This window comes from Hyperolius riggenbachi, chromosome 8, assembly GCF_040937935.1.
Source record: "Hyperolius riggenbachi isolate aHypRig1 chromosome 8, aHypRig1.pri, whole genome shotgun sequence".
NCBI classification, from domain to species: domain Eukaryota; kingdom Metazoa; phylum Chordata; class Amphibia; order Anura; family Hyperoliidae; genus Hyperolius; species Hyperolius riggenbachi.
In genome coordinates this window covers 286,102,940-286,125,663 of record NC_090653.1, presented here as the reverse complement: position 1 = coordinate 286,125,663, position 22,724 = coordinate 286,102,940, and the positions used below count along the sequence as shown (strand labels likewise).

The 22,724-nt window shown below is 52.1% G+C and overlaps 1 protein-coding gene across 1 annotated transcript in view; it reads right to left on the bottom strand.

The window, feature by feature from the left end:
- The window catches only part of CCDC187 (coiled-coil domain containing 187), a 136,367-nt gene extending 115,511 nt beyond the window's left edge, over positions 1–20,856 (bottom strand). Inside the window, exons 1-4 of the mRNA XM_068248019.1 lie at positions 20,800–20,856; positions 19,150–19,766; positions 9,634–9,753; positions 8,204–8,287 (exon numbers count right to left, since the gene is read on the bottom strand). Of these exons, the coding sequence (XP_068104120.1) occupies positions 8,204–8,287; positions 9,634–9,753; positions 19,150–19,579 (634 nt within the window). The 5' untranslated portion in view covers positions 19,580–19,766; positions 20,800–20,856. The remainder of the gene's footprint in view (positions 1–8,203; positions 8,288–9,633; positions 9,754–19,149; positions 19,767–20,799) is intronic.
- Between the last annotated feature and the right edge of the window lie 1,868 nt (positions 20,857–22,724).

The following is a 22,724-nucleotide window of genomic DNA, read 5'->3' as shown; positions in this document are numbered from 1 at the left end:
CACAGAGAATGCAGAAACTGATGATGTCATTTATGACGCCCGGACTATCGAGGCGATCGATGCAGGAACTGTTGATGATAATTGTGAAGTGCTGAGTAGCAATGTGTGTAATGATACAGATAATGTGGAGGTTTTATGTGATGTCCCAAATGACAATATATGTAGGGATGATAATGCTGATGGCATATGTGTTGTGCTACATAATGCTGTGTGTCATGTGGACACTCCGTCAGCTGCCGGAGTAACCAGCGGCGCTCGCTGGGCTGCAGCAGATGGACTGTCCACTGAAGGGGCAGACGGCACCAGGCCAGATCTTTCCCCTTCAGATGGTTTTAAGACAAAATGTGACGTGATTTATGATGTGTGTAAGGTGGGCACTCCCTCAGCTGCAGTGGTAACCCGCAGTGCTAGCGGGTCTACAGCAGAGGGACTGTCCACCGAAGTGGCAAATGTTGCTGGGTCAGCCACATCCAATTCGGAACCTGGCCCGGATGGCCCAGGAGCCTCTCCGTCTGCAGCCTTCCTAGAATGTGTGACAGGCAGCACTGAGCTCTCTGGGGCTGTTCGATTTGACAGCAGCCTGGAAGAGCTCAGGGGGCTAGCCAGCAGGTCACCAGCTGGGAGGGGCAGGTTGAGAGGGTTCTGGGAAGTTATTCCCTCGGAGCTGTCCGAAGTGGAGGAGGCAGACCGGCAGATACTCGTTCCCCAAAGGGACCGAGAGATAGCTCCTGCCACTATAGAGAGAGTGCGTGTAGCGACGGTTGGAACCCTTCCCCAGTTGCAGCACAGTCTCTATGGTTGCGAATTCACGGTCGCCACTGACCCACATTCCCCTGGTTGGTTACGTCAGGTTGCCAAGGGCAACGACACATTGCAGCAACCTGACCTAGCTTTCCAGTCGTGTAGCTTGGAGCTAACTGACAGGTGGGGAACCCTCCTGAGGATGCTAAAGGGTTTCCCCACCCGGCCAGGCCGTCAATGTAGGCTTTGGCAGGATGATGCGTTAGATTCACCTGCCAGCGCCATCTGGAAGGGGAGCAATCATGGGAATGCGGACGGGCTGTCCCGTCAAGCAGAACCAACAGTGTAGGTGCTGGCAGGATGATCTGGGAAGATCGTCTGCCTTGCACCAAGTTAACGGCGGAGGTGTGGAGAGATATTGGGGTGCTGATGATGTTAGGAATAAAGGAATATATTCTTTCATTTTTCTGCCTGTGTTCCGTGTAAGTCTGCCAGAAGGGAGCTGTTACCTTGAGTTGCTTGGGGCCAGGAAATGGGTGATTGTCTTGACCATGAGGTGCTTTGAGTCTGTATGCAGTTCCTCTGAGAGTGCTAATGGGATTATCTGCCTGGCTGTTTGAACTCAGGAGATGGCCCATTGTCTCAATACACTAAGCCAGAGGACCAGTGTCTGGAGACTAACACAGGAACCTCTGAAATGTACATGACAGGCTATTAGAAATGGGTGAAGTCCTTTTGATACCATTTTTTACCTGTGGAAATTGAATATCTCTGGAAGCAGGGGGCTGGGACATTAGCATACAGTTCCTCTGGACAGCCAGAAAACAGGTAATTAGGAAACACTTAATCAGACAGTTGCTTTGAAGCAGATCACACAGGACATCCTGCTGCAATGTGAAAGCCTTAATCAATTGTCACCTGTAACCTGGGGAGATGGGAGGTTAACAAAGTCTTTTGTTGTATAGGACACTGTTCACATGTGGATGTCAGATCTCTGGGAAATCAAATTATGTCTGAGGATGTTATTAAATCTAGCTTCCCCCCGTCCACACAGGCTTACAGCCTCCAGGCGTATTTCATAGTATAAAACCGCAGCTAGGATAGCCACAACTTGTAGTTCTTGGAGGTAGCTCACACGGCTAGAACTAACCTGGTTCCTGACCAGAAGTGCGTACCGCCCGCAACAACACCAGATCGATACGCTGGTACGTTTATTTCCCGTTTATTTTGGTAAGCAAAATCGCTTTGTGTGTTATCCTTGTACATTTTATCTTGTAACTATTTTTACTTTGTTTTTTTGTAATCTTTTTGTATATATTCAGTTCTGCACTGTTTTATGTTTTTTCTGAAATATTAAATTATTATTTAATAAGTTTGACTTCTGCCGTACTAAACTAACACTCATAGCCTAGAAGAGACTGAAGTGTAACCGTGTATAAGTTCATGCCTAATTGTACGCTTGAGCAACACTACCGTAGGAAATTGTAATTGCATTGTGTGTGGGGGCGTTTGTCATACGTTGGCCTAAGCGCGCAGCTGACCCAACGTACGAACAACGCCAGTGCGAGTAGCTAACAGTATCGTTCGGAACGACTGTTAGTGGGTCTTTGCTTTACGACAGTGTAAGATTGCAACTGTGTGTGTGTGTGGGTGCGTGGCGTTCCCGTATTTGGCCTAAGCGCAAAGCTGACCCAAATACGAAAACGCGGAGTGCGCGCTGAGGACTCGACAGCAGAGTGGAAGTGTCTAGCAACGCTAGTGGTGGCAGTGAGAGGTGTTTTGAGGGGTTCCAGCCTTGTTTGTAGCTTAAATAAGGCTGTTCCCCGCTTAATCTGGTCAAACCCGCAGTCGGGAACCGTATACGCAGGCGTGCCGCGGGCCGGTTCTTGACACCCACCACCATGTATGACAGTGGGGATGGTGTTCTTTGGGTTGAAGGCTTCTCCTTTTTTACACCAAATGACGGAAACATCATTGTGACCAAACAATTAAAAAAATTTTTTATCTGACCATAACAAGTCGTCTTCTTTGTCCAGATGAGCATTTGCAAAAGCCAAGCGAGCTTTTGTGTGCCTTATCTGGAGAAGTGGCGTCCTCCTTGATCTGCATCTGTGGAACCCAGCAGTGTGCAGTGTCCGTTGGATTGTCTGCCTTGAGACATTGCCACCAGCAGAGCCCAGATTTACCAGGATGGCCTTGGTGGTGATCCTTGGATTGTTTTTCACCTCAATCACTATTCTCCTAGCCAGCACAGGTGTCACTTTTGACTTCCAACCACACCCTCTGAGATTTTCCACAGAGCAGAACATCTTGTACTTTTTTTTAATAATACTTTGCACTGTAGTCACTGGAACTTGAAAACGTTTAGAAATGGCCTTGTAGCCCTTTCCTGACTTGTGAGCAGCCACAATGCGCAGCCGCAGGTCCTCACTGAGCTCCTTTGTCTTAGCCATGACTTTCCACAAACCAACTGCAGAGAGATGCTGTTTTTCACCTGTTGAGTTGATTAAAACAGCTGTTCCCAATTAATCAGGGTAATTAGGATGCTGTCGAACAGCTTGGACTATTTGGAATGGTATAGAACTTTGTATTTTCCCACAGACTATGAGGCCTAGTGCACACCGGAGCGGTTCGGCTGCAGTTTGCGATCCGCTTGCGGGTGCGGATCCGCTAGGGTAATGTATTTCAATGGGCTGGTGCACACCAGAGCGGGAGGCGTTTTGCAGAAACGCATACTCCCGGGCTCCTGCAGATTTTGGATTGCGGATGCGTTTCTGCCTCAATGTTAAGTATAGGAAAAACGCAAACCGCTCTGAAAAACGGCAATTCAGAGCGGTTTGCCAGGCGTTTTTGTTACAGAAGCTGTTCAGTAACAGCTTTACTGTAACAATACATGAAATCTACTACACCAAAAACGCTACACAAAACCGCAAAACGCTAGCTGAAACGCTGCAGAAAAATAAGAAAAAGCGTTTCAAAATCTGCTAGCATTTTGCGGATCTGCTAGCGGTTTTTGGTGTGCACCAGGCCTGACAGTTTGTGAAGGGTATGAATAATTTTGGACTGGACACTTTTTGCTCGAATGTAAATAAAAACTGAGAAATGTGCATTCTGGGAGCAAATGATTTGTACAGCAGGCTGCCATTCCGTGCTTCTATATGAAAATTTTGGTGCAATACTGCCCTTCACGGTTTGCCCACGAATATTTGGTGAGAAAGCAACCACATGGTTAATCTCTGGGCTTTTCTCGTGGAAAAGTTTGGCAAGCAAGAAAGGACCAATTCACTGCTAGATCGAATTTTGTATTTTTGCTCACGCATGCCCATGAAAGATCCATGTTTAGTCTAAATTCTCCCTGTTGTGATAATATCAACATAAAATGCCATCTATAGACAATACATGTGAGGCTGTAATTAAAGCTCACAAGACCACAACAGTCGCCTAATGTTACCAGATCAGTTACAGAAAAACTCCTGGCCAATGGCCATACAAGAAGACCAGGGCCGGATTTGTACTTTTTACCGCCCTAGGCCCACTGTCACCAGCCGCCCCCCCCCCCCCTTCCAACCATATCAATACACAAATGCAAAACACAACAACTCCCCTTTTATATCCCACCATTTAGCACTGGGTCCCTCTCAGGTCGAATAGGTTACTTTATTGTGCAAGCTGAGGCTGAGGACAAGTATGTCCACACTGGGAATGCGTGAGTTTGGCCAGTAGAACTAAGGCACGTAGCTGTTTTCCTCCATGCACAAGCTTTTTACTGGGCATGTGCGGACCTTATTTGCACATGCCCAGTACAGATACGGTCACGCTTGTGTACTGAAGATACCTATTCGTCCAGAGAGGGATACAGCACTAGAATAGTGGGGTATAGGGAGATATGTCCAGAGGCTCCCCACTACTAAGGGGAGTTTACAGGGAAGATGTCTGCCAGGGTAGGGTAAGAATAAATGGTCTAGCCAGGGTCAGTGTCTCCATAGGGGCAAACTGCAAACAGCCCCCAGCATGCCCCCCTCTATAAAGACACTTTAGCTTTCAGCATGTCCCCTCCTCTATAGAGGTACCACAACTCCCAGCATGCCCCTACCCCTCCATAAAGGCATTACCGTTATCATATGCATCCCCTCCACATAGGCACCACAGCTCCCAGCATGCTCCTCCCCTTCCAGAGGCACCACAGTTCCTAGCATGCCTCTCCGTCTCCCTATAGTATTGGGTTGTCCCCCAGGGCCCCAGAGCTGGCTGCCAGGCCTCCTCCAATATGAAAAGTGGTCCGCCGGGGGAGATCAGGGGGTTACGCCAGTCAGCCCTAGGGGACAACCCAATACTACATGGAGGAGGAGCATGCTTGGAACTGCAGTACCTCTATTGGGGAGGAAGCACAGTGGTGCCTCTATGGAGTGGAGGGTGAAGCATGATGGGAGCAGTGGTACCTCTGGAGAGGAGAAGCATTCTGGGAGAAAGGGTACCTCTGCTGGGAGCAGTGGTGCCTCTATGGAATGGGGGGGCATGCTGGGAGCAGTGGGGCCTCTGTGGAGTGGGAAAGGGGAGCATGCTGGGAGCAGTGGTGCCTCTGGAGTGGGGGAGGCATGCTGGGAGCAGTAGTGCCTCTGGAGTAGGGGAAGCATGCTGGGAGCAGTGGTGCCTCTATGGAGTAAGGGGAACATGCTGGGAGCTGTGGTGCCTCTGTGGAGTGGGGGGAAGCATGCTGGGAGCAGTGGTGCCTCTATGGAGTGGGGGGGGGGGGGAAACATGCTGGGAAGTGTGGTGCCTTTGTGGAGTGTGGGGGGCTTTCTGGGAGCAGTAATGCCTCTATGGAGTGGGGGCATACTGGAACCACTGGTGCCTCTATGGAGTAGGGGGCATGCTGGGAGCAGTGGTGCCTCTATGAAATGGGGGGCATGCTGGGAGCAGTGGTGCCTCTATGGAATGGGGGGGGCATGCTGGGAGCAGTGGGGCCTCTGTGGAGTGGGAAAGGGGGGCATGCTGGGAGCAGTGGTGCCTCTGGAGTGGGGGGAGGGGCACGCTGGGAGCAGTAGTGCCTCTGTGGAGTGGGGAGGGTGGGCATGCTGGGAGCACTGGTGCCTATGTGGAGTGGGGGGACATGCTGGGAGCTGTGGTGCCTCTATGGAGTGTGGGGGGGGGCATGCTGGGAGCACTGGTGCTCCTGTGGAGTGGGGGGACATGCTGGGAGTTGTGGTGCCTCTGTGGAGTGGGGGGGGGGGGGCATGCTGGGAGCAGTGGTGCCTCTTTAGAGGGGTATGGGACAAGCATGCAGTCACAGCAGCTACTTACAAACAGAAACTCACAAGCTGGCAGCTGCTGCAGTCACAGGATGCAGAAGTATTCAGAGCCAGAAATCCGATCCTCCAGCTTCCTGCACTGAGGTGCCTCTTCTCTGTGTACGGGAAAGCTGCACCCAGAGCCATGCTTCTCTGCTCGGCTCTTCCCACCATGTGAGCTCCAGTCCCAACTTCCGAGCAGCTGATCACTCTCTTCCTCCCCACACACTGCTTTCCTGTCGGCCTCGGAAGGGAGGTGAGAAGGGACAAACAGCTGCTGTGGCTGGCCCTGCTGATTTGTGCAAGGAGATCTCTCTGCCTGAGCCCTGGGGTTTTCCGACTTGCTATCTGCTATCTTGCTACTCCAGTCCCTGCAATCTGTGGGTATCCAAGACCGTGCCCTAGCATGGTTTTCCTCCTACCTCTCAAATCGCTCCTTCAAGACCTCCTTCAATGGTTCCTCCTCAACCTCCTTCCCACTTTCAGTTGGGGTCCCCCAAGGCTCTGTTCTTGGTCCCCTGCTGTTCTCCATTTACACCGCCTCCATCGGAAAACTCATCTCCTCTCTGGGTTTCAACTATCACCTATATGCAGATGACACCCAGATTTACCTCCATACCACTGACCTCTCCACCACCACCATGGAGAAGGTATCCTCTGGTCTTAGAGCTAGTAGAGATAAAAAACACAGGGACCCCATGTTTCCTCTGGTCTCTCAGCTATTTCATCGTGGATGTCTGCCAGGTTCCTAAAATTAAACCTGGATAAGACTGAGCTCCTAATCTTCCCGCCCCGTGCTGCTTCACCCCCCACTGACCTCTATGTCACTGTCAATGGCACAATCATTCATCCAACCACACAAGCCCGCTGCCTGGGTATCACCCTAGACTCGGCCCTCTCCTTCACCTCCCACATCCAAACCGTAGCTTGAGCCTGCTATTTCCACTTACGCAACATCTCCAAGATCCGGCCTTTCCTGACCCCAGACACTACCAAACTCCTTGTCCATGCCCTCATCATCTCCCGCCTGGATTACTGCAACTCCCTCTTGTCAGGCCTTCCTCAAAACCGCATCGCCCCCCTAAAATCCATCATGAACGCAGCAGCCAGACTCATCTACTCCTCCCACCGCTCTGTCTCCACAACTCCCCTACGCAAATCCCTTCATTGGCTTCCAATTCACTTCAGAATCAGCTTCAAGATCCTATGTTTGGCATACAAATCCTTACACAAGTCCTGCCCAACCTACATCTCTGACCTGGTCAGCAGATATACACCTGGCCACCCACTTCGCTCCTCCAACGACCTCCTCTTAACCACCCCACGCATCTCGCACTCCCATGCCAGACTGCAGGACTTCACTAGAGCTGCCCCTATCCTGTGGAACTCTCTCCCGCTGCCCATCTGGCTCGCTCCTACCTTCAACACCTTCAAAAAAGCACTCAAAACTCACTTCTTCAAGGAGGCCTACATCAACTCAACACTGCCCTTATCCTTTCTGCCAAAAACTTCTTGCTGCACCCCCTCCTTTTGTGTCACCAGCCCCTCCCTCTAGATTGTAAGCCTTTAGCAGGGCCCTCTCCCCTTGTGTATCATATTTGACTATGTGCACTTTACCCAGAATTTGGAACTGGTAATTTTTTACCACTACCACTCCAGTGTATGATCTTGCATTGTACTATTATCTGCATTGTGTTGTGTATCTTATTGCTATTTCCTGTATTGTTGTATCTATGGTCTGTTACCTGTATTGTTCTGTCAACCCTGTTATCATTGTCTGTAATCCTATTTATTGTACAGCGCTGCGTAATATGTTGGCGCTATATAAATCTAATAAATAATAATAATAATCTGTGTAGCCCCAGCGGCATGGGAGACCTCCGTGCACGGTGCAGGCACAGCTGCTGTCCCTCCATGCGGTCACACCTGCCGCTGTGATACCGCTTCCACTCTTGTCCCCAGACTCCTCTGTGTAGCCGCCCGCTGGCTGCAAACACTCATGACAGGCAGCAGTGTGCAAAGCGGGCGGCTGTGGATGGAAATGCGGATGGTCTGTTGCAACGTGGGGATAGGAAATGGCACAGGCGGCTCCCCACCCGCCCCAGACATTCTGGCGCCCTAGGAACCTGCCTTGGGGGCCTTTCCCTAAATCCGGCCCTGAAGAAGACACCTACCTGGGGTCTTCCTCTCTGGTGAAGCAGATCTGGAAATTTTGTTGGTCGCAGGGTTCTTCATCTTCTCTTTGGTGGCCCTAAAACCTGATGAAAACATTAAAGAATGTGCAGAATTACTGCCTCAATTCTCAAGAAAGGTCTCAGAGAGGTCGGTACATGGAAGAGAAACTTGTGACTTCACCAAACATTTAGTCTGAAATCCGGAGATCTGGCAGAAAACCCACCCAAACCCGGGAGGAACATACAAACTCTGTGACGTCCGCCGGTGACGGTCAGCGGTGGAATGCCGAGACCCGAACTACAGCGCCAACTTCCGTGTTTCGGCAAGCCGATGATGTCACTGGAGCGCAGGAGGCTGTGCATCCCTCACTGGATAGGCGGAGGACGCGTTCTCAGTACGCGCTGCGCCGATGTAAACAGTAAGCACGTGTCTGCCTGCGTGTCAGCTGACTAGCGGACACGCTGAAGGTGATTGGTCAGTCTTTAAACTTGGTCAGTATTTAACCACCCTGGCGTTCTATTAAGATCGCCAGGGTGGCTGCGGGAGGGTTTTTTTTAAATAAAAAAAAAACTATTTCATGCAGCCAACTGAAAGTTGGCTGCATGAAAGCCCACTAGAGGGCGCTCCGGAGGCGTTCTTCCGATCGCCTCCGGTGGCCAAAAGTAACACGGAAGACTGCAATGAGCGGCCTTCCGTGTTTTGCTTACTTCGTCGCCATGGCGACGAGCGGAGTGACGTCATGGACGTCAGCCGACGTCCTGACGTCAGCCGCCTCCGATCCAGCCCATAGCGCTGCCCGGAACTATTTGTTCTGGCTGCGCAGGGCTCAGGTGGCTGGGGGGACCCTCTTTACCCGCTGCTCGCGGCGGATCGCCGCAGAGCGGCGGTGATCGGGCAGCACACGCGGCTGGCAAAGTGCCGGCTGCGTGTGCTGCACTTTATTTCATTAAAATCGGCCCAGCAGGGCCTGAGCGGCAGCCTCTGGCGGTAATGGACGAGCTGAGCTCGTCCAGACCGCTAAGGTGGTTTTAAACTTGGTGAGCGCTCCCAGTCTTCGCCCTGTGATAGCATTAGCTTTGGCTTGCTGGGTGGGCAGAAATTGTGGTTAGCCAACCACGGCACTGCAGGTCTCCCGCAATCAATCTGTGGGCAGCATTCCATAAGGGAATAGGCAGTTCTCACCATGATCAACCCGCAATCTCAGTTGTAACGTCGAACGTGGGTTAATCGTGGGTTAATCTGTGCAGTTGAATAGTGTATAAGTAGCTGAATCCGTGCATTCTAAAGGGGAACTCCAAGCCATGACTCATGCAGTGTCTATTTGCAGAGTTGGCTCGTAAAATATTTTGCACTACGGTAAGAAGCTTTGCGCACGTATTTTTTGGAAGTCAGATGTTGGTGGTCAGGTTACAGGACTCCTCCTACTGACCTTGTGATTGGCTTCTCCTCTCTCCCCTGTGCTCTGTCCTCCTTGCGCTCTCCTTCTCTGCGGCGGCCGCTGACTCCTCGTCGCACGCGGGAATGGCGCCTTTATAGGATGCGCTGAAGCCTTTCAGATGAAACATACAGTTATTGAGCTGGATCTGCGGCCAATGCCCACCAGAGACGATCAATTTCTACTCTTCCAGAAGTGTGAATAAGGAAACATGATCCGATTAGTACACAGAGTGTCCATCACCCTAAAAGCTGGTTTGTGATTGCCTCAGGGGACAGTCTAACATGAGAACAAATGGCCCCTACGGTTCGAAAAACAACTCTACCCATCAGGCTAAAAACATATTTGTGCTCTCGATCCATATCTATTTGAACCTCACACTAATAAAACCCTCAAATTAACCCTCAACAAAACTGTGACTTTCCTAATCTCTGAGACGGTGATACCCGATGTGTGTCTGAGGAACGCTAATATGTCAATGAGTACAGAGCCACGCCCATAAAGATCTCACAGCCAATAAGCCTGCTTTAGGGCCGGTTCTTTCATGAAGCAAGGTGAAACATTTGCATCAGGTGCAGAGATTTTGGGGGCAGCATGTTTGTACTGTGTGTACACTAACAGCATGCAATCGGAGTAGGAGGAGGAGCGAGAGGAGAGTGAGGTGAAGAGGTCATCATTGGGGAAAAGCAGCTTGTTGTGCTATGTGAGGAGTCTGACAGTGAGTGAGGAGGGTGAGGCAGGAGAGCAACATTGGGGAAAAGTAGCTTGTTGTGCTGCGTGAGGAGCCTGACAGTGAGTGAGGAGGGGGAGGCAGGAGAGCAGCATTGGGGAAAAGCAGCTTGTTGTGCTGTGTGAGGAGTCTGACAGTGAGTGAGGAGAGGGAGGCAGGAGAGCAGCATTGGGGAAAAGCAGCTTGTTGTGCTGTGTGAGGAGTCTGACAGTGAGTGAGGAGGGGGGAGGCAGGAGAGCAGCATTGGGGAAAAGCAGCTTGTTGTGCTGTGTGAGGAGTCTGACAGTGAGTGAGGAGAGGGAGGCAGGAGAGCAGCATTGGGGAAAAGCAGCTTGTTGTGCTGTGTGAGGAGTCTGACAGTGAGTGAGGAGAGGGAGGCAGGAGAGCATCATTGGGGAAAAGCAGCTTGTTGTGCTGTGTGAGGAGTCTGACAGTGAGTGAGGAGGGTGAGGCAGGAGAGCAACATTGGGGAAAAGTAGCTTGTTGTGCTGCGTGAGGAGCCTGACAGTGAGTGAGGAGGGGGAGGCAGGAGAGCAGCATTGGGGAAAAGCAGCTTGTTGTGCTGTGTGAGGAGCCTGACAGTGAGTGAGGAGAAGGGAGACAGGAGAGCATCATTGGGGAAAAGCAGCTTGTTGTGCTGTGTGAGGAGTCTGACAGTGAGTGAGGAGGGGGGAGGCAGGAGAGCAGCATTGGGGAAAAGCAGCTTGTGGTGCTGTGTGAGGAGTCTGACAGTGAGTGAGGAGAGGGAGGCAGGAGAGCAGCATTGGGGAAAAGCAGCTTGTTGTGCTGTGTGAGGAGTCTGACAGTGAGTAAGGAAGGGGGAGGCAGGAGAGCAGCATTGGGGAAAAGCAGCTTGTTGTGCTGTGTGAGGAGTCTGACAGTGAGTGAGGAGGGGGAGGCAGGAGAGCATCATTGGGGAAAAGCAGCTTGTTGTGCTATGTGAGGGGTCTGACAGTGAGTGAGGAGGGGGAGGCAGGAGAGCAGCATTGGGGAAAAGCAGCTTGTTGTGCTGTGTGAGGAGTCTGACAGTGAGTGAGGAGGGGGGAGGCAGGAGAGCAGCATTGGGGAAAAGCAGCTTGCTGTGCTGTGTGAGGAGTCTGACAGTGAGTGAGGAGGGGGGAGGCAGGAGAGCAGCATTGGGGAAAAGCAGCTTGTTGTGCTGTGTGAGGAGTCTGACAGTGAGTGAGGAGGGGGAGGCAGGAGAGCAGCATTGGGGAAAAGCAGCTTGTTGTGCTGTGTGAGGAGTCTGGCAGTGAGTGAGGAGGGGGGAGGCAGGAGAGCAGCATTGGGGAAAAGCAGCTTGTGGTGCTGTGTGAGGAGTCTGACAGTGAGTGAGGAGAGGGAGGCAGGAGAGCAGCATTGGGGAAAAGCAGCTTGTTGTGCTGTGTGAGGAGTCTGACAGTGAGTGAGGAGAGGGAGGCAGGAGAGCAGCATTGGGGAAAAGCAGCTTGTTGTGCTGTGTGAGGAGTCTGACAGTGAGTGAGGAGGGGGAGGCAGGAGAGCAGCATTGGGGAAAAGCAGCTTGTTGTGCTGTGCGAGGAGTCTGACAGTGAGTGAGGAGGGGGAGGCAGGAGAGCATCATTGGGGAAAAGCAGCTTGTTGTGCTATGTGAGGGGTCTGACAGTGAGTGAGGAGGGGGAGGCAGGAGAGCAGCATTGGGGAAAAGCAGCTTGTTGTGCTGTGTGAGGAGTCTGACAGTGAGTGAGGAGGGGGGAGGCAGGAGAGCAGCATTGGGGAAATGCAGCTTGCTGTGCTGTGTGAGGAGTCTGACAGTGAGTGAGGAGGGGGGAGGCAGGAGAGCAGCATTGGGGAAAAGCAGCTTGTGGTGCTGTGTGAGGAGTCTGACAGTGAGTGAGGAGGGGGGAGGCAGGAGAGCAGCATTGGGGAAAAGCAGCTTGTTGTGCTGTGTGAGGAGTCTGACAGTGAGTGAGGAGGGGGAGGCAGGAGAGCAGCATTGGGGAAAAGCAGCTTGTTGTGCTGTGTGAGGAGTCTGGCAGTGAGTGAGGAGGGGGGAGGCAGGAGAGCAGCATTGGGGAAAAGCAGCTTGTGGTGCTGTGTGAGGAGTCTGACAGTGAGTGAGGAGGGGGGAGGCAGGAGAGCAGCATTGGGAAAAGCAGCTTGTTGTGCTGTATGAGGATTCTGACAGTGAGTGAGGAGGGGGAGGCAGGAGAGCATCATTGGGGAAATGCAGCTTGTTGTGCTGTGTGAGGAGTCTGACAGTGAGTGAGGAGGGGGGAGGCAGGAGAGCAGCATTGGGGGAAAGCAGCTTGTTGTGCTGTGTGAGGAGTCTGACAGTAAGTGAGGAGGGGGGAGGCAGGAGAGCAGCATTGGGGAAAAGCAGCTTGTGGTGCTGTGTGAGGAGTCTGACAGTGAGTGAGGAGGGGGGAGGCAGGAGAGCAGCATTGGGAAAAGCAGCTTGTTGTGCTGTATGAGGATTCTGACAGTGAGTGAGGAGGGGGAGGCAGGAGAGCATCATTGGGGAAATGCAGCTTGTTGTGCTGTGTGAGGAGTCTGACAGTGAGTGAGGAGGGGGGAGGCATGAGAGCAGCATTGGGGAAAAGCAGCTTGTGGTGCTGTGCGAGGAGTCTGACAGTGAGTGAGGAGGGGGAGGCAGGAGAGCAGCATTGGGGAAAAGCAGCTTGTTGTGCTGTGTGAGGAGTCTGACAGTAAGTGAGGAGGGGGGAGGCAGGAGAGCAGCATTGGGGAAAAGCAGCTTGTTGTGCTGTGTGAGGAGTCTGACAGTGAGTGGGGGTTGGGGGCAGGAGAGCAGCATTGGGGAAAAACAGCTTGTTGTGCTGTGTGAGGAATCTGACAGTGAGTGGGGGTTGGGGGCAGGAGAGCAGCATTGGGGAAAAACAGCTTGTTGTGCTGTGTGAGGAATCTGACAGTGAGTGAGGAGGGGGGAGGCAGGAGAGCAGCATTGGGAAAAGCAGCTTGTTGTGCTGTATGAGGATTCTGACAGTGAGTGAGGAGGGGGAGGCAGGAGAGCATCATTGGGGAAATGCAGCTTGTTGTGCTGTGTGAGGAGTCTGACAGTGAGTGAGGAGGGGGGGGAGGCAGGAGAGCAGCATTGGGGAAAAGCAGCTTGTTGTGCTGTGTGAGGAGTCTGACAGTAAGTGAGGAGGGGGGAGGCAGGAGAGCAGCATTGGGGAAAAGCAGCTTGTGGTGCTGTGTGAGGAGTCTGACAGTGAGTGAGGAGGGGGGAGGCAGGAGAGCAGCATTGGGAAAAGCAGCTTGTTGTGCTGTATGAGGATTCTGACAGTGAGTGAGGAGGGGGAGGCAGGAGAGCATCATTGGGGAAATGCAGCTTGTTGTGCTGTGTGAGGAGTCTGACAGTGAGTGAGGAGGGGGGAGGCATGAGAGCAGCATTGGGGAAAAGCAGCTTGTTGTGCTGTGTGAGGAGTCTGACAGTGAGTGAGGAGGGGGAGGCAGGAGAGCAGCATTGGGGAAAAGCAGCTTGTTGTGCTGTGTGAGGAGTCTGACAGTGAGTGAGGAGGGGGAGGCAGGAGAGCATCATTGGGGAAAAGCAGCTTGTTGTGCTATGTGAGGGGTCTGACAGTGAGTGAGGAGGGGGAGGCAGGAGAGCAGCATTGGGGAAAAGCAGCTTGTTGTGCTGTGTGAGGAGTCTGACAGTGAGTGAGGAGGGGGGAGGCAGGAGAGCAGCATTGGGGAAAAGCAGCTTGTTGTGCTGTGTGAGGAGTCTGACAGTGAGTGAGGAGGGGGAGGCAGGAGAGCAGCATTGGGGAAAAGCAGCTTGTTGTGCTGTGTGAGGAGTCTGGCAGTGAGTGAGGAGGGGGGAGGCAGGAGAGCAGCATTGGGGAAAAGCAGCTTGTGGTGCTGTGTGAGGAGTCTGACAGTGAGTGAGGAGAGGGAGGCAGGAGAGCAGCATTGGGGAAAAGCAGCTTGTTGTGCTGTGTGAGGAGTCTGACAGTGAGTGAGGAGAGGGAGGCAGGAGAGCAGCATTGGGGAAAAGCAGCTTGTTGTGCTGTGTGAGGAGTCTGACAGTGAGTGAGGAGGGCGAGGCAGGAGAGCAGCATTGGGGAAAAGCAGCTTGTTGTGCTGTGCGAGGAGTCTGACAGTGAGTGAGGAGGGGGAGGCAGGAGAGCATCATTGGGGAAAAGCAGCTTGTTGTGCTGTGTGAGGGGTCTGACAGTGAGTGAGGAGGGGGAGGCAGGAGAGCAGCATTGGGGAAAAGCAGCTTGTTGTGCTGTGTGAGGAGTCTGACAGTGAGTGAGGAGGGGGGAGGCAGGAGAGCAGCATTGGGGAAAAGCAGCTTGCTGTGCTGTGTGAGGAGTCTGACAGTGAGTGAGGAGGGGGGAGGCAGGAGAGCAGCATTGGGGAAAAGCAGCTTGTTGTGCTGTGTGAGGAGTCTGACAGTGAGTGAGGAGGGGGAGGCAGGAGAGCAGCATTGGGGAAAAGCAGCTTGTTGTGCTGTGTGAGGAGTCTGGCAGTGAGTGAGGAGGGGGGAGGCAGGAGAGCAGCATTGGGGAAAAGCAGCTTGTGGTGCTGTGTGAGGAGTCTGACAGTGAGTGAGGAGGGGGGAGGCAGGAGAGCAGCATTGGGAAAAGCAGCTTGTTGTGCTGTATGAGGATTCTGACAGTGAGTGAGGAGGGGGAGGCAGGAGAGCATCATTGGGGAAATGCAGCTTGTTGTGCTGTGTGAGGAGTCTGACAGTGAGTGAGGAGGGGGGAGGCAGGAGAGCAGCATTGGGGAAAAGCAGCTTGTTGTGCTGTGTGAGGAGTCTGACAGTAAGTGAGGAGGGGGGAGGCAGGAGAGCAGCATTGGGGAAAAGCAGCTTGTGGTGCTGTGTGAGGAGTCTGACAGTGAGTGAGGAGGGGGGAGGCAGGAGAGCAGCATTGGGAAAAGCAGCTTGTTGTGCTGTATGAGGATTCTGACAGTGAGTGAGGAGGGGGAGGCAGGAGAGCATCATTGGGGAAATGCAGCTTGTTGTGCTGTGTGAGGAGTCTGACAGTGAGTGAGGAGGGGGGAGGCATGAGAGCAGCATTGGGGAAAAGCAGCTTGTGGTGCTGTGTGAGGAGTCTGACAGTGAGTGAGGAGGGGGAGGCAGGAGAGCAGCATTGGGGAAAAGCAGCTTGTTGTGCTGTGTGAGGAGTCTGACAGTAAGTGAGGAGGGGGGAGGCAGGAGAGCAGCATTGGGGAAAAGCAGCTTGTTGTGCTGTGTGAGCAGTCTGACAGTGAGTGGGGGTTGGGGGCAGGAGAGCAGCATTGGGGAAAAACAGCTTGTTGTGCTGTGTGAGGAATCTGACAGTGAGTGGGGGTTGGGGGCAGGAGAGCAGCATTGGGGAAAAACAGCTTGTTGTGCTGTGTGAGGAATCTGACAGTGAGTGAGGAGGGGGGAGGCAGGAGAGCAGCATTGGGAAAAGCAGCTTGTTGTGCTGTATGAGGATTCTGACAGTGAGTGAGGAGGGGGAGGCAGGAGAGCATCATTGGGGAAATGCAGCTTGTTGTGCTGTGTGAGGAGTCTGACAGTGAGTGAGGAGGGGGGGAGGCAGGAGAGCAGCATTGGGGAAAAGCAGCTTGTTGTGCTGTGTGAGGAGTCTGACAGTAAGTGAGGAGGGGGGAGGCAGGAGAGCAGCATTGGGGAAAAGCAGCTTGTGGTGCTGTGTGAGGAGTCTGACAGTGAGTGAGGAGGGGGGAGGCAGGAGAGCAGCATTGGGAAAAGCAGCTTGTTGTGCTGTATGAGGATTCTGACAGTGAGTGAGGAGGGGGAGGCAGGAGAGCATCATTGGGGAAATGCAGCTTGTTGTGCTGTGTGAGGAGTCTGACAGTGAGTGAGGAGGGGGGAGGCATGAGAGCAGCATTGGGGAAAAGCAGCTTGTGGTGCTGTGTGAGGAGTCTGACAGTGAGTGAGGAGGGGGAGGCAGGAGAGCAGCATTGGGGAAAAGCAGCTTGTTGTGCTGTGTGAGGAGTCTGACAGTAAGTGAGGAGGGGGGAGGCAGGAGAGCAGCATTGGGGAAAAGCAGCTTGTTGTGCTGTGTGAGGAGTCTGACAGTGAGTGAGGAGGGGGGAGGCAGGAGAGCAGCATTGGGGAAAAGCAGCTTGTTGTGCTGTGTGAGGAGTCTGACAGTAAGTGAGGAGGGGGGAGGCAGGAGAGCAGCATTGGGGAAAAGCAGCTTGTTGTGCTGTGTGAGGAGTCTGACAGTGAGTGAGGAGGGGGGAGGCAGGAGAGCAGCATTGGGGAAAAGCAGCTTGTTGTGCTGTGTGAGGAGTCTGACAGTGAGTGGGGGTTGGGGGCAGGAGAGCAGCATTGGGGAAAAACAGCTTGTTGTGCTGTGTGAGGAATCTGACAGGGAGTGAGGAGGCAGGAGAGCAGCATTGGGGAAAAGCAGCTTGTTGTGCTGTGTGAGGAGTCTGACAGTGAGTGAGGAGGGGGGAGGCAGGAGAGCAGCATTGGGGAAAAGCAGCTTGTTGTGCTGTGTGAGGAGTCTGACAGTGAGTGAGGAGGGGGGAGGCAGGAGAGCAGCATTGGGAAAAGCAGCTTGTTGTGCTGTATGAGGATTCTGACAGTGAGTGAGGAGGGGGGAGGCAGGGGAGCATCATTGGGGAAAAGCAGCTTGTTGTGCTGTGTGAGGAGTCTGACAGTGAGTGAGGAGGGGAGAGGCAGGAGAGGCAGGAATGCAGCATTGGGGAAGGCAGCTTGTTGTGCTGTGTGAGGAGTCTGACAGTGAGTGAGGAGGGGGAGGCAGGAGAGCAGCATTGGGGAAAAGCAGCTTGTTGTGCTGTGTGAGGAGTCTGACAGTGAGTGGGGGTTGGGGGCAGGAGAGCAGCATTGGGGAAAAGCAGCTTGTTGTGCTGTGTGAGGAATCTGACAGTGAGTGAGGAGGGGGGAGGCAGGAGAGCAGCATTGGGGAAAAGCAGCTTGTTGTGCTGTGTGAGGAATCTGACAGTGAGTGAGGAGGGGGGAGGCAGGAGAGCAGCATTGGGGAAAAGCAGCTTGTTGTGCTGTGTGAAGGGTCTGACAGTGAGTGAGGAGGGGGGAGGCAGGAGAGCAGCATTGGGGAAAAGCAGCTTGTTGTGCTGTGTGAGGAGTCTGACAGTGAGTGAGGAGGGGGGAGGCAGGAGAGCAGCATTGGGGAAAAGCAGCTTGTTGTGCTGTGTGAGGAGTCTGACAGTGAGTGGGGGTTGGGGGCAGGAGAGCAGCATTGGGGAAAAACAGCTTGTTGTGCTGTGTGAGGAATCTGACAGGGAGTGAGGAGGCAGGAGAGCAGCATTGGGGAAAAGCAGCTTGTTGTGCTGTGTGAGGAGTCTGACAGTGAGTGAGGAGGGGGGAGGCAGGAGAGCAGCATTGGGGAAAAGCAGCTTGTTGTGCTGTGTGAGGAGTCTGACAGTGAGTGAGGAGGGGGGAGGCAGGAGAGCAGCATTGGGAAAAGCAGCTTGTTGTGCTGTATGAGGATTCTGACAGTGAGTGAGGAGGGGGGAGGCAGGGGAGCATCATTGGGGAAAAGCAGCTTGTTGTGCTGTGTGAGGAGTCTGACAGTGAGTGAGGAGGGGAGAGGCAGGAGAGGCAGGAATGCAGCATTGGGGAAGGCAGCTTGTTGTGCTGTGTGAGGAGTCTGACAGTGAGTGAGGAGGGGGAGGCAGGAGAGCAGCATTGGGGAAAAGCAGCTTGTTGTGCTGTGTGAGGAGTCTGACAGTGAGTGGGGGTTGGGGGCAGGAGAGCAGCATTGGGGAAAAGCAGCTTGTTGTGCTGTGTGAGGAATCTGACAGTGAGTGAGGAGGGGGGAGGCAGGAGAGCAGCAGTGTGTCATGTGACTTGCACAGCAGAAGGAAGGAGGTGGCACTGTTGTCCTGACTAAGGAGGAATTGAGTGGCTGAGGGTGAGCAGGTTGTTTGTCACAGAATCACAGCCAGCCAGTGTGCTATTGTGTTAAGATGCAGCAATGTTTACATGAAGCAGAATAAATTCTCAGGTGCTGTGCGTTCATTCCAAATCGTGGGGGGAAGGGGGGAGGGGGGGGCACACATCCTCACAAGTTTGCCTCAGGCAGTAAAAAGTCTAGAATCAGCCCAGACCTGCTTCCCACAATACCCAATCACCTCTCACGGTTTCACCCTTTAAAGGATATCTGAACTGAATGGAGGCGCCCATATTTATTTCCATTTAAACAATACCAGTTGCCTGGCAGTCCTGCTGATCTCTTTGGCTGCAGTAATGTCTGAATCACACACTTGAAACAAGCATGCTGCTAATCCAGTCACACTTCAGTCAGAGCACCTGATCTCCTGCATGCTTGTTCAGGGGCTATGGATATGGTATTAGCGGCAGAGGATCAGCAGAACAGCCATGCAATCTGAATTGGTTAATATAAAATAAATATGGCAGCGTCCATATTCCTCTCAGGTCAGTTGTCCTTTAAATAAAGGCAGGGATCTGACTTTTCGGGTAAACAAATAAACCAGTTTGTGACATCAAACCAACTGTTTTTTTTTAAGTTTATTTAAAAGTTTTTTTTTCAAAAAAAAGTTTCCATAAGACTTGACATTCTCTCTGCATTCCCCTGGCCTTGTCCTCCTCGCCAGTTCATCTAGAGTACACACCGGCCACCACCGCCTGACAAATGGGCTTCTGGCACATGCCGCTTCCAGCTCGATAAGAAATTGAAATATTCCTCACTCAAAATATTTTCCCATCTCAATGAAGTGAGAAGTCATAGATCTAATCCGGCTGACAATTAGAAGGATGGAGTGTCCCCGGGAGTAAATTAAACCGACAAACTCTCAGGATTTCGTCAAAGAGGGAAAGACGAGGACATTCTTACCTTTGTAGACGGGGGGCGGCGGGCCAAACGTCACCTTGCGGATATTCTGCGCGGTCACACATTTGCGGGCGAGTTCTGGTCGACGCGTGGGTTTCATTGCATTCTTCCTTAGTGCTTCTTGGCGTCTCTTCTGCTCACGAATCTTTTCCTTCAGTCTGTCCAGTTTGCTCCCAGGAGATCTGCGCTTCAAGCACTCCAACCTCTGCGCAAAATGGCCAATTTTCGGAGACAGGAGGGGCCTGAAGGCCTCCTCTGCAGGAAAACGTGGAATCTGGTCTTGAATGTGTTGGGTTGAGGGGGAAGCGTCGAGGTGAGGGGCGACCACTGGCTCCAGATCTTCTGAACGCATCTCCAGGTTGGTCACCTCTGGACTTTGATCCATACTTCCTTCCAAGGTTCTGGTGGCATCTAAAGCATCGTAGGCTTCCATCTCAGGGGTGTTTTCAGAAGAGGAGTGTGGAGCGAATGTTTGTAAACTTCTCCTACCCAAACTATGGTCAACCAGATACGGCGGCGTCTCACGACCTGGAGACCAAGCTGGCCAGCTTCTTCGGGAGGAACCCAGGTGAGGGTTTAATATGGATACTGGACTGTCACGGCGCCCATCTGGTCCTCTGCTTCAAAAAAAAAAGAAGAAATAAAGAAATTCAAATGCAAAGTAATATAAGGAAAAATAAAACAAAGTGAAGTGAAATATTATATAAAAAATAAAAAAGTTGACAGGAATCTTTTCAAGTTTGTAGACAAGTGAAATGGTTTCCCATGTTACACAGCACCATCATAGTAGGGCACATTTCATATAAAACAATTTATGCCACTCTTCCTGTGGGCTCCTACCAAAGCCTTGGGCTATATGAAAGGAAGGGGGGCGGAGACAATTAAGGTGAAATGGGACTCTAAAGAAGTAACTCTGGGCCTACCCCTGATGGACTTTTTTGGTAAGAAATAGTGGGAGAGGGGAGGGGGGCACTATCATCAACTAGGGCTAGGCTACTAATCTCTCTCCAGGCCCTAGGCAACTGCCTTTGTTGCCTTAAGGATGATCCAGTTGCCAGCAGATCAGCTATGGTGGCCTCCAGATTACTTTTTTAAAGGGGAACTGAAGTAAGAGGTATACGGAGGCTGCCATATTTAACTGTGGGGGGGGGGGGGGAATCCACTTACCTGGGGCTTTCCCAAGCCTCCTGCAGCTGTCCTGTGCCCGCGCCGGTCCTTCAGTGCCCTCCGGTCTCCCTCCGCGGCTAAGTTTCGTTGACGTAAAGCGCGTCCATGGAACGCATACCCAGCCGTAAAGCTCGTCCGAATGACGCGCTTTATGTCGGAGAATGTGGAAGAAGAGAAGGCTTTGCCGGAGGACGGCTGGCAGTCGGCCGAAAACGAAACTTAGCCGCGGAGGGAGACCGGAGGGCACAGGACGGCTTGGGAAAGCCCCAGGTAAGTTAATTTTTTAAAAGGAAATAAACATGGCAGCCACCATATACCTCTCTCTTCAGTCCCCCTTTAAGTGTGTCACTGCAAAGGAAAAGTCCAGGATGTCCAGAGGGATAAAAAGAAAAAAGTTTTGATTAGTGTAAAATAAAAGTTAAAAATGTTTTTTTTGTTTTGTTTTTTGCTGCCTGCGTTTAAAATGTTGACATTCTGTGCTAATACCAGATGAAGCCTGGTTAGACTGAACTGCAATCAGTTGAGCTGTCCAAACTCCTCCCCTATCCCATCATCACCACCAATAGCAGGCAGTCAGGGAGGTGCTGAGAAGCCAGTGAGCTGACCCCACCCACATCATCCATATGCTGCACAGGAGAGAGCAGAGGGAGGAGCTGGGCGGAGTCAGGTGATGACTATCTGCAGAGGAAGACCCTCCCATTCTGTCAACGAGATGCAAGTAATTCTAAGTGGATGCTGAAGATTTATGCAAATTTTCAGTGCTAATTTATGCAGCTTGAAAACGTATTTGTCCCACTCCCACCCCTGCTTCGGTCAGCTGATCCATTTTTAAACTGCATAGGTTTACAAAGAAGTTTGAAAAAATTCTGCATCAACTCTGAGTTGTTTGCATCTCATCGATAATCCCTACTCTATACGATGTGCGTAGATCTCTGGGTCATGTGATCTCTGGGTCACGTGACTGACTTTTCCAAAGGTAATGTTTCCAGAACAGATGCATCAAAATAGCCCACAGCCATTATTTTGTTAACATCCCATAAAAAAGAAAAAATACTTTTAGACAGTGACAGAGGTTCAGGTCTGTATTATTATGGCAGACTTGAGTGACAGGTCGCACACGCAGAATGAGAGCGCTGGAAATAGCCGCCTGCTATTTACATTGGGCAGTGGTCATTCAGATAGTAAAATATTGGTAAATTTCACCAATATTTTACTATGGCTAAACTAAACCCTACTCTCACACAAGCCCTCCCTCTACCGATGCCTGACTCCGCCCCCAAACCCACCAATAACCGCACCGCCTTTACCGTTATACGCAATAAATATCGGGTAACATGGAAGATTGTCTGCCCCATAGGCGCCATGTTAATAGACCCCCGCGCCCAAATTTCCTGTCCCGACTTGCGATCGTTATAACTTCCTTCCTGGCCGGACAGGAAGCTGGGGATTTTTTCCAGGGACAGCAGCAAAAACACTCTATTTATTGTATCTCTGTGTTGATTGGTGAAGCATTAAGGTGGCCATACATCAGGTGACTTGGTGGCAGATTGACCATCCAGTTTGATTATTATAATAGAATTGGATGAAAATCGGTGCCTCCAAGTGTATGCCCAACTGACAAAGCGACCAATTTCGGGATGAAAATTGGTCACATTGTCGATCGCGCATGCCGCAAGATGTCAGCTGAAGTTGGCTGGTCGGGTGTGTGGCGGTACGGCAGCCGATTTCGGAACGAGCGTCCAAACAGTAACAGCAACAGTAAAATACACCGATTATCACACATGAAGACCAATCTGTCCTGATGATAATCGGTGTTAGTCGTTCATACTGAACAATGTCAAATGACCGCTCCATTCAAACTACTCACATCTGCTTAATCCCGCCCTTTCAGGTACTTATTTTCACGCTTCCGCTAACGATCCAATTGTCGGACCGTCGTTCAGCCATCGTAAATTCAACCGTACTCCGATACATTCGTCACAAACCATTGGGATGGCTCATTTCTTTAAAATCGGTGATCAAGCTTAGGGCACTTTTCCACTAGGCATGTGTCAATATGAAAATCTCGCCCACTTTGCCGGATCGCGGTGCTGTTTTTCCACTGGTGGGATTCGATTTTTTTCCAGCGCTGATTTATTTACCTTCCCTGGCTCCAGGAGGGGGCGCTGTTGCAGCTCTCCACACGGAGATAGGCGAAATAGCCGATCTCTGTTGGGACCGCTCTATGGCGCAGGAGCGCAGCAGAACGGCCCGACAGCGATCAGCTATTTCCGCATATTTTCGAGCGGAGAGTCGATACTGCTCCTGCGCTGCAGCCGGGAAGGTAAATATTTACATCCCCGCCGTTCGGGGAGCTTTATCGGCCCCGTCGTGGGACAGAGGACGGCGTGGGAAGCCTCAATAGGATCCGG